Source organism: Engraulis encrasicolus, chromosome 13 (genome assembly GCF_034702125.1).
Source record: "Engraulis encrasicolus isolate BLACKSEA-1 chromosome 13, IST_EnEncr_1.0, whole genome shotgun sequence".
Lineage (NCBI taxonomy): Eukaryota > Metazoa > Chordata > Actinopteri > Clupeiformes > Engraulidae > Engraulis > Engraulis encrasicolus.
This window is the reverse complement of record NC_085869.1, coordinates 54,820,214-54,832,153: the sequence shown is the minus strand read 5'-3', so window position 1 is coordinate 54,832,153 and position 11,940 is coordinate 54,820,214. Positions and strand designations below refer to the sequence as shown.

At 43.1% G+C, this 11,940-nt stretch overlaps 1 protein-coding gene across 1 annotated transcript in view; it reads left to right on the top strand.

Moving 5' to 3' along the window:
- Positions 1-1,111: 1,111 nt before the first annotated feature.
- Positions 1,112-11,940, top strand: part of hecw2a (HECT, C2 and WW domain containing E3 ubiquitin protein ligase 2a) — a 61,019-nt gene continuing 50,190 nt past the window's right edge. Inside the window, exon 1 of the mRNA XM_063214318.1 lies at positions 1,112-1,664. Within this exon, the coding sequence (XP_063070388.1) occupies positions 1,298-1,664 (367 nt within the window). The 5' untranslated portion in view covers positions 1,112-1,297. The remainder of the gene's footprint in view (positions 1,665-11,940) is intronic.

Below are 11,940 nucleotides of genomic sequence, written 5' to 3'. Positions count from 1 at the left end.
AGAGGTCTGAGCGGGAGTGCTGGTTCAGGGATTCCGTGATTCCATTTTTGGCTGTATCTGTGCGCAGTGTTACCCTTGTGCTGCCTGTGCGCTTTGTTGCATAAAAGAAGGCACTGACTGACGTGTTTTATCCTGTGCTCCCCCCTTTTTCCTCTTCACCGCAATGCACCCCCCCCCTCTATTCATTTCTCTCTCTTCACTTGTCCTCTCTCTCTCTCTCTCTCTCTCTCTCTCTCTCTCTCTCTCTCTCTCTCTCTCTCTCTCTCTCTCTCTCTCTCTCTCTCTCTCTCTCTCTCTCTCTCTCTCTCTCTCTTCCCATCTCTCTCTTGTCTCCTTCTCTCAGGCTCTTCGTTCCTCTGCTGGTTGGAAAGCGCTGATATCCAATATTCCCATTGAATTGGTGGGCTGTCTTCCATGTGCTGCTTGCTCTGTTTAAAAGGGTAGGCCTAACAAGCAAGGGGAGCAGAGAGAGTGTTCCTGCCCAGATCCAGACCCAGTCATTCAGACAGACAGATAGACAGAGCTGACAGACAAGACAGACAAGACAGACAAGACAGACAGACAGACAGACAAGACAGACAAGACAGACAAGACAGACAGACAGACAGACAGACAGCTATTTTACCTGCCGCTCTTGTGGATCAGAAAATGGAAAAACACAGTGCCCATCTGCCAGATGAGATCAGAGGAAAAAACCTGAGGAGCCCAAGTTAGTGAGCGAGACAATACAGCAAGGTAGGGAGTTTGACAGTGCAGCCTCAAGCTTCAGCTCCTCTGCTTTGATGTCTGGATCTGCTAGAATCTGAGTTCTTCTAACCCCTGATTTAGGGCAAGGGTCTATTAGAGTAGAAGACAGCAAGCTGGTCTGTTAGCCAAGAACAGACCAAAAAAATAACCAATCCCACCCTAAACACCACTCCCTGTCTACTTCTCCAGCCCTCTTGATGCCCCATCTGCTCTAGGGCTGCTGTGAGGTCTTGTAAGGGATTCCAATCCAGCAAACATAACCACCCACCCTAAACCCCTGTACTCCCAAGTCCTCGTTCAGCGCTCTCAAGCCTACACCCCCCCCCACCCCCACCCCTCCAGCTCACCCCCAAACCCACCTCAAACCAGTCTGTCTCCCCAGCCTTAATTTGAGCCCCATCCGATCAGCGGGGTCCACAACCCCCCTCCATCAGCCGCCACCATTCGTCCCTCTCTAGCCACCGCCGTCCTCCCGTCCCGGCCCCGCTCCCATGCGGCCCAGCCCGGCGGCAGCAGCAGTGGGGCCAGCGGCAGCGGCAGCAGCAGCACCATGGCCCCCCAGGGAGGGGTCTCCGGAGGCGGAGGCACCAGGGGGGAGCACCTGTCGGCCCCCACGCGGGAGCACACTGGCCACCGCCGACGCAGCCCCCACCTCCGCCACACGCTCAGCCCCGAGAACCTGCGCTGCCTGTCGGAGCGGAGCAACAGCGAGGGGTGTGCAGGGGGAGGCGGAGGAGGCGGGGCGGTGGGCCTGCCCAGGGCCAACAGCGACACGGACCTGGTGAGCTCGCAGGGCAGGTCGTCGCTGGCCGCCAACACCGTGGACTTCACCATGGGCCACGGACAGAACCTGGTCATCTCCTGGGACATCAAGGAGGAGGTGGACGCCACCGACTGGATCGGACTCTATCAAATTGGTAAGGAGTTTATGACCTGTGAATTAATCACATATTTACCTGTCCTGCACTAGGCTTTTATCACATCGTTAGCACTAGCATATTTTCACCTGTGTCATACACATACTACTGTTCGTATGTCAATTACATAAGGTGGATTGGTAATCATATAGGTCACACACTTCTGTAGACTTTTTTTTTTTTTGGGGGGGGGTGAGGTAGCCTGGCAAGAAGCCAGACTTTAATACTTCTTTCCATTCTGACTCGTCAGGCTAGTGGTGAGGGGGGGTCAAGTCTTTATTCAGACAGGACAACTTGAGAATTTGACTGGAAACGAGTCGAAGAGAGAGATGGGGGAGGATCAGGCAATGACTTTGGCCCGGAGTTGAGCACAGGTTCTCGGCATAACAGTTTGGTGCCTTCACTGTTTGGACTACGGACGAGGCCTATTATCACAAGCACACCTGGTAACAATCACAATGACCTCCTCTCAATATGATAAACAACTATCCATCTACTATTAAAAGTATGTTTGCAATACAGTAGAGTAAGTATATTTATCCAGGTAATTGAGTAATAATTGAATATGCAACAACTCACATTACTAATATCACAGACCTACACGGTTTCATGAAAGTATCAGAGTACATAGTGTATGTACTGTAGCCATCCAGGAGCTTCTGAGATGCCCAACAAGGATGTTAAGTGACCACTACAAGATTTTAGTCACAGTTATTTTTTTCTTAATTTAAATATGAGGGTTTTTTATAACCTATAATAAATATTTGCAAAATATATTCTTAATAGATGGATAGGCTTATATCATATTGAGAGGTCATTGTGATTGCTACCTTGTTTGAGCACAGGTTGCTGCATAGCCTATCTACTCTAATACACACATGCAGCCTTTTAGGCAGATAACTACTACATTATTTTACATCCACAGTGATAATTACAGAAAGATTGAATGTCAATGTCAGCTGTGAAGGTTAAAACACGATACATATTAGGCTATATGGATATTACGGCCGGCTTCAGAATTCATTCATTTTTGCATGCACGTTTGTTTACACAGTGTGCCCTGGAGTTGCTAAATGGCACGTCTCCAAACCTAAGCATGTATTCTGCTCTATAGACATGGTGATGGTGACGCAGGGCTGTTTCGACGTATTTGGGGGCCCTGGGCAAAAAGGGACTTAGTGGGCCGCTTTTTTTCCTCTTGAAACGGTGAAGGGGCCCCCTCAAGAGAGATCATTGCAATTTTCGGTCATTGAACTGTGTGTGGGGATTTACCTCACCCACAAAGTTGTCATTGCTGTCATTTGAAAACAAGTTTATAACCAGTCATTAGCGGGGGGCCCTTGGCAATTGCCTTGGTTGCTTGCCTGCTTGTGACAGGCCTGTGGTTATGTGACGTCACCTCTGCCCTAAGGTGGTTCCCAGCAGTAGTGTAGCGTAGTGCTGCTGGGCGTTTGCCAGCTTTTTCATCAGCCTCTCATCCGTCATGTGGAGCCCTGAGCCCCCCCCCCCCTCATTGCATTGCATATTCACGCACATTTATTTCTTTTATGGTGTACAGGCAGGGCCGTAACGAGATATTTTCAAATACCGAGGTCAAATATTGTGCGCTGTACTGCATACTGTACATTTAGAATGACTCTTCAGTCAAACTCTTAAGTTAGTTTTCACTAGTCACTGTCTTGAGGATAAATGGGGTGGCATATGCAGACATTTATCATTGTTGATCGATTCATAGATGAATTTTCATCATAGGTAACCTGTAGGTAAATTTGACATTTCTGGATAAAAAAATACACTGAGGACATGACCTCTGTGTACTCAATGGTACGGTAGTTACGGCCATGTCTAAAGGTAGGAAAAAAGTGGAAAGAATTCCTTTTAGGCAGCAATTCGTTAATGAGCACATTTTCTTCTCTATTTTTCTTATTTCCTTTTTCATCCTCTCTGTTTTCTTTCACTCTAAATCTTTCTCTTTCCGGTTTTATTTCACTTCCCTTGTGGTATACCGGGAAAACAACCTGGAAGAATTCCTGTTAGACGGAATAGTTATTTAATGGGTGCTGATGCAAAATTCTGTAGACGTTAAGTTTGCCATATGAGTTCATAGCTCACTGCCACAAGGAATGCCCTTGCAGCAGTGTGATAAATGCGATGCGAATCCCAGAATGGCTGGTAATGGGAGCATTGGATTAGATATTTTGAGATTAAACGTTTCCTGACAAATACTCCCTTGCACTTGCAACTTGCTTTTTGTGAGCATATAAACTGGATCTGGATCTGCTATCAGTTAAACAACACTTAATAGTAACTAAAGAGTACTGCAGAGTATCTATTTGTCCCTTATTCATTTGAAGCATTTATTCAGTGTGTTGCCGTAAAACATACTTGCAAAATATCGAGTTAGCGCTGATGCAAAATTCTGCACCGAAGTTCAAACAGTTTTCCACACAGCTGAATGCCACAAGCAGGAATGTCCGTGCAGCACTGCAATGAGACGGGTGGAAAATAAAAAAAAATGAACCCACCAAGAGAGCAGAGACATTCTTTCCCTTGAGGAATAAGTGACTTTATTAATAAACAGTTATCCTCAAATATCTTGGAATAGTGGCATTGGATTAGATCATTTGACACAAAACTTTTTTTTTCACCACTCCCTTGCACTTGCACTTGCTCTTTGGAATCATTTGGAAACAGCACCTGCCTTATGCATGCTATCCATTTAACAAGACAGAGGAATAGTTCTGGAGAGACTATATATTTTCCCTGATACTGTCATTTGTTCTTTTTGAAAACTTATTCAAATAATTACTGGGGACTTCCAACTCCTCTCCCATTTCAAGGTGATACAGCAGTGTTCTGTTCAGAGTTCAGTGTTTTTGAGATTTTTCTAGAGTATTGTACGGTAATCCTGCATAAATCTACAGTTACACAGACTCGCTGCCAAGAACAGTGCAGTAGATTGCGGCAGTAAATTTAGATCGTCAATTCTATTGAAAGTAGGCAATTAGATCAGATCAGTACATTGCCGTTCAGAGAGGAACAGAGGAGAGCCGAGCCGGCCTCATGAGTAGTGCCCCTCACCTCATCATACACAGTTCATTTCCCAATGATCAAGAGAGAGAGAGAGAGAGAGAGAGAGAGAGAGAGAGAGAGAGAGAGACAGAGAGAGAGACAGAGAGACGGAGAGAGAGAGAGAGAGAGAGAGAGAGAGAGAGAGACCGAGAGACAGAGAGACAGAGAGAGAGCAAGCGTATAGGTCCAATTTAAAGAGTGTTGAATATGACTTTCTAAGGTGTTGAATTGACATGGCAAAATGTACTGTGGTGTGACGCAACCCGGGCTGGCCTGGTGAGAAATGCCCTCTCCTCATAGACGTTACATTTTGCAGAGTTAAGTTAATACTGAGGAGCTGTTTTCACGTAGCAAGATATTTTTAAATGTGGATATTTTTTCTCCTGTTTACATTGGTTTTGCCCTTCTGTTTCCACGTAAGCAGATTTCTTAAACCCACATATCAAAAAGCAGCCTTTAAAAATATCCCATCTAGGCGGGTAAAATGCATAATGTTACAATGGAGTTTTTATTTTTATCCCCATGTTGCGTTTCCAGCTAAACAGGAGAAAAAAACATCCACATTTAAAAATAGCAGGCTACGTGGAAGCAGCACCTGTGAGACAGTACAGGACAAATTTCAATGGTGTTTGGATTTGACTCTGCACTCTGAGCGTTGAATTAGCACAGCAAAACTTACAGCAGTGTGTGGCGGCCCTGGCCTTGCGAGCAGTGCCCTCACCGCTCACCTCATACCTACACGGTACATTTTGCAGAGTTAATTCAGCACTTTCAGAGTATAGGACTAATTAAAAGAGTGTTAGATTTGGTCGGTGATGAATTTAACTCAGCAAACTTTTATCTTGTACTGGCCCTCGCATGCACTGAGCAGCCAGCCAGCCAGCCAGCCAGCTAGTCAAATGGAGACAATTGGGAAATTAAATCGTAAGAGATGAGAGATGAGTCATCATTTCTCTGTGACTTTTCCAGGTTCATCATTAAAACTATTCTAATGATCTTGCAAGAGAAAGAAAGAAAGGAAGAAAGAAAAAATGATAAATGAGTAGATGAAGGTGGTAAATTTAGTCTACACTCTACATCGATGATGAACTGCTTCCTGATGTCGGTAGCCAGAAGGCACAAGATGTTGGTTCTTTTTTTAGTGTCCAATATTTTTAGAGGGTTTTCAATAAGTCATGCCTTTTCACGTGTCCTATGGCCTCACTAAGGTGGCTGGGGTGGGCGGCTAGTCTGACGTTTAATCCAAAACTTCTGGAGGAAACTTTTTTTTTTTTTTTTCATTTCACCACTTGATAGATGGCGTCATGCAACAGTCCGATGTCATTGCCCGATTATAAAGGCATGTAGTCCTGCTACTCTTAATAGAGATTAAGGAGCTGTTTCCACGTAGCAGGATATTTTTATATGTGGATATTTTTTTCTCCTGGTTGCATTGGTTTTGGCCTTCCGTTTCCATGTAGCAGATATTTAAAATCCAAATATAAAAAAAGCAGGAGGCTGAAACGCAATTGTTACAATGGAGTATTTATTTTTATCCACATGTTGCGTTTACACATAAACAGGAGGAAAAAAAACCCTGCTAAAAAATATCCTGCTAACAACACCTACCTAAATACTGAGGTGGAGCGGTCCATGCTGTCCTTCATTTGGTGTTGTACCAGGGGCGTAAAGTATACCCCGCAGCCCTCGTGAGGCAGGGGGGGCCATATGAGGCGGAGGGCCCTCATGGTCCAAACGGGCCCCCTCCACATGATATTAGGCCCTCTTTTTTCATTTGGGGGCCCATTCTTGGTAGCTTGCAGGGGGGCCTGAAGTACTTGCGTTACACCAGTGTGTTGTATAGTTGTTGCTGTGTGTACTGACATCGCTTGTCTCCTCCTGACTGTCATGAAGTGGACAAGCTCTCTGGTCGGAGCTGCTGTTGTACCCAAAACTTCAGAAAACTCCCTCTAAGTTCATTTTAAGCCTGACATTTTGACAGTGTTGATGCAACAGCGGAATTAGCTTGTTCATGGCTAGACTGAAAGGCATGCATCAAACAGGGCAGCTTTAAAAACTAGATGTGACATGGCATAGTCCGTGACATATCCTCTACTTTTGTGTTTGATTTAAACTCGGCTCTCCGCTCGTGTGCATTTTGTGCTTGCCTGCTCTGTTGCCTCCTGACTCTCATAGTAAAGATCTCTGGTGGTGGAACCATCATTGAAATCCAACACCTCTGGAATCAGAAGACGCTTTCCAACTCTGTGGGTAGCGTGTGTGTGTGTGTATGTGCGTGCGTGCATGCGTGCGTGCGTGTGTGTTTGTGTGTGTGTGCTGACCTGGTCAGGCTCCACCTGACTGTCATACAGTACAATGGAAGAGCCATGTGATGGTACTATAGTAGGCGAGGGCGTCTCAGTTCAGTTCAGTTCAGTTCAATGGGGAAACATTAGCCTACACGCCTGACTCCAGGGAAGCCTAGATGTCTATGGGTGCAACTCATTATCTAACCTAGTATCCTCTCCTTTTGCATTTTGCTCTTACCCTATGCTTTGTTGCTGATGCCCCGCCTCCGTGGAGAAAACAAAGTTTCCCTGCCGTCATCCTTGGCACAACAATTTCGGTGGACTTTTCCCAAAAAAAATGGCCTTTGAATTAGGGCCATATATCGAAAATGTATCGATATTGCGATATCACGGCTTGCGATAGGCCTACACGTATCGCAAAAGTTGGTAATATAGTGATACCTACTTTTTAATTTTTAATAACATCCAATTTGGTAAAAAGGTATTAAAAATGGTGACATTTTAGTAAAAGCTTGGCTACGTCTCGGGTGGAGTGGGCTGCCATTTCAATGTACCATCTGTAAGGGCAGATAACCCATCGTCGCTCGCAGATCTTAAATATTACCTCTGTTTCCTGTGTGTGTTCTTTCAGGTCAATTTGATAAGGTAATACAGTGAAATTGTTAAGGTGATATAGTAATTTTATACACATTAGCCATGATTATTCCGAATAAAAATAATGTTGGAAATAAAACATTGTTCTCAGTTGTTTCATACATGATAAAGTGTAGAATGGCAAGTAGAGAGGGGAAAACATATGAATATATTAAATATCGCGAGTAATATCGATATCGCGCTATACAGTCATGTTATCGTGTATCGCATATTTTTCTAATATCGTGCAGCCCTACTTTGAATTGTGCTTTTGCGAGATATTGAATAAAACATTTATTGTCCATGGCATCTTGTCTCACATCATGAAGCCACAAGCAAAAGGAAAGGACACAAAGTTAGATAGTGAGTTGGACACAGAGCCAGAGTCTTCAACAGGCTCAAATTAAGAAATATTCAGACCAATCTGTAATCTGTACACTATCTTGATGCTTCTATTTTATTTTATTTTTTTAATCAGGATCTGTTAATACTGTGTTATAAGCAACATGTTTCAAATACTAGTGGAACTGAAAATGTGCTTTGAAACAGTGTAACCCTTACCATAGCCAGACAATGACCATTGCAATTGAAGATAGCAGCCAATTTCAGAAAAGAAAAACCACTGATACTTAACTCCTTACAGACTCTCTATACTCAGACTGACCTTCATCCCCATCCTAGGAGGACCACCACACCGGTAGGGAATCAAACAATGATCCTTTGTGGACATTAGGAAACAGTGAAGGCCTATGTGATCTTCTCACAACGCCCGATGTTGTCAGTCTACTTTTCATCAGCCTCACCTCCTCCCCCTCACCAAAGGAGGTGCTGTGACCTTCCAGAGCCCTCCATGACCTCTGCGCCTCCTCCTTAAAGACTTGCTAAGTCCCCCACTTTCTCTGTCATGCAAAAATTTGAGACAGGGGTGGGAAGCGATCAATCCGGGCAGCAGTCCAGGCACACATCGATCAGGGAGAGGGAGAGGGCTATCGCCTACTTCATTACTTGCAATGGGCCTCTTCTCCCCAGGGGCTCCCCTGCTTTCACCAAGTAAGCAGACATTTAATGACAGTGGAGGAGGCCTCAAACATGGCCACAGATGTCAGTGGACAGAAAAGGAGAAGACGGAAGAAGAGTTGGTGTCCGAAATGTTTTGTTGTCAACAGTCACTACGTAGGTCACAAGCGTTTTTGTTTTCTATCCTGCATAAGGAGACATTTAATGACAATGTAGGCCTCAAACATGGCCAGAGATGTCACTGGACGACAGAAAAGGAGAAGATAGAAGAAGAGTTGGTGTCCGAAATGTTCTGTTGTCAACAGTCACTACGTACGTAGGTCACATACGTTTTGTTTGTGTCCTGCATAATGCATTAGTGAGCATGTGCATGGGGGGTAAGCTGGTGGGTCCTCATAACATGGCTGTAAATGTCACTGACATAAAAGTGAAAAAAAGAAGAAGATTGAAATGCTCACTTGTTCACAGCATACACAGTAAAATTCCAGTGTTAATATACAAAGCGGATTCCAAAAAAGTTGGGACACTTTGTATTTTGTGAGTAAAATCAAACTGCTGGCATTTTCAAAAAATCTAATATGTTAATAAGGTAGATCATTATGTACAGACAACATACCAGTTGTTAAAGTCGAGCAGAATTATTGTTTTGAGGTAATTATGTGATCATTTAAAATTTCACCCTTGCAACAAATCCCAAAAAAGTTGGGACAGGGCCAATAAAATGCTTTTTATATTGGATAAGACTAAACACAACATAAGGGATGAGACTGAACAGTTAAATACTTTGACTGATGGCATCATTTTATTCAAAAATTAGATATTTTGATATGCGAGACATGATTTCAGCAGCTCAACTGATAGGTGTGTTCTTCAACTTGTTTACCTTTTTGTTATGCTTAATATGTGGCATATCCTGACTGCAAGAAAACAATTTTGTGACCTGTTTACTCTTATGATGGAACCACACTGTTGGAACATAGTAGAGATTGAAATTTGCCACCATTATGAGGCAATATCTAAAGGCGGTACTCCAAAATATAATGCCTTGGTAGCTATGTATGCTGTTTAAAGTCTGTATGTATCATTCAACATTCATTTTAATGCTCTACATGAGTAAGAAGACCCTACCCAAGTCACCTCTGCACCCCCTTACCATCATATTTGCTGTCTTTCAGACTGACCACTAAATCAAGCTGAAGTATTCATTTTCTATATAACCTGGAGGGTGCATGACTCCATAATTTTCAAAAAGGATTAAATATTTTCCATTCTGTAATCAGGACAGTTTCACATGTCTACTAGGTCCATAGAATGAGCTTTTCCGTACGCAACACTGATTAATGTCTGCATCATGTGCATTAATCAGGTGTTGTGTTTATGGTCATTTTTTTCGAGAGCTGTCATTGTTGGAGTGTCATAGTTTGCTTATTTACCACGAGTATGTCATGATCTCATAACTCGTGCAATGATTACACAGAACTCTATATTACGGAAATAGGCCTTATATGCCTGCAATTTTGATAATTAAATCTTTCTGTGTAATAGATAAGTAATTAGTCTCTCAAAATATTCGCTGCTGAGTGCCACAGCCTCTATGTGATGGTATTTTATTCAGCATTCATGTTGGCAGTCAATATAGTTCCTTTTAAAATATTCTTCCTTGTGTAATTTTTTGAATTATCCAACTAATACAACATGTTTTAGCCCTGTCCCAACTTTTTTGAGATTTGTTGCATGGGTCAAATTTTAAATGATCACATAAATACTTCAAAACAATAATTCTGCTCGACTTTAACAACTGATATGTTGTCTGTACATAATACTATACCTTATTAACATATTAGATGTTTTGAAAATGCCAGCATTTTTATTTTATTCACAAAATACAAAGTGTCCCAACTTTTTTGGAATCCGCTTTGTAGCTCTTAAAGAATTGACTCCATTTCAGAACGCTTGATCTCACTAATAGTGTTAACATTGTTTTTTTGAGGAGAATTGAGTTAATTCTACTCAATATTGTGTAGATGTTAAGAGCTGTACAGTAGAGTTGAAATGACACTGGCCACCTGCAGATTTTTACCCTGACTCATTTTAAGAATAATTTGACTCTCTACGGTGGTGTTTATACTTAATTTCGATTGAAATAAGTCTACTCTGAAATATTGACACTGCATTTTTACTGTCCAGGGCACGAGTTGCATTGATTTGTAATGTGGTGAATGAGTGAACCTTTTTGGACAGGACCAAAGACTTCAAAGTCCATGGTCGCATTGAAAACACTTAAGGCTGTACATGCTGTACATGACAGTAGTACTCCACACCAATTTCCTGCACTAGCCAATTATGGGTTTTCAGGGAACCCAGATGTGTGATGTGTGTAGATCTGCATTAGGTAGGCATAGCTAATAAAACTGTAGAAGAAAAACCTGAAAGAGAGCTTTTATGTTGGTTAAACATTCACCTTTTATATTATTTATTTCTTGTGTTTTTATATTTACCTATTTACTTACCTGGGATCTGTTTTCATACTTACCTTTAATTTGACTGTTGTATATTGACCTGCAGCTGAAAATACTTACCTGATTACTTTGTGGTTGTTCTCCTCTCAGTCGCATAGCCTGAAGAGCACATACACTAAGCGCTAACCTGTGCTGCGAGTTTTGTTTTAGAATCATCCGCATTTCTGATTCCAAAAAGAGAAAATGATGGCGGTGTGTGGGGTATATTTTTGGTGGTGTGCATTTTTTTTGGAGTTTAAGTCCTCGTTTAATTCTTTATAAGGCCGTGTCGGAACACATTAGGGCTTGGAGGGGTGTTGCTGCTGGGCGCACTGACAGCTTCTTGAGCTGAGCGCTGGCGGATGCTGCTTCAGCATTAGCTGCCTGCCTTCGCTCTTAAAATATGCAGCCGTTTGGCGTAACTCAAATAAGGTAATAATAACAGTGTCCTTGAACACCACACAGCTTCCCCTGAATCATAAGTTATAGCCACAGTCACGCGACACACAATGATGCGGGTTCATACACGCACGCGCGCAGGCACGCACACACGCACACACGCACGGACCTGCACATATGCACATACACACACACATGTGCACTCACACACACACACATGTGCACTCACACACACACACATCCACAGACAAATGGATGCATAAAAGCAAAGTACAAACAGTAATACACGCACGTACGCACACTCACACACACGCGCGCACGCACACACAAACACACACACGCGCGCAAACACACACTCACGCACACACA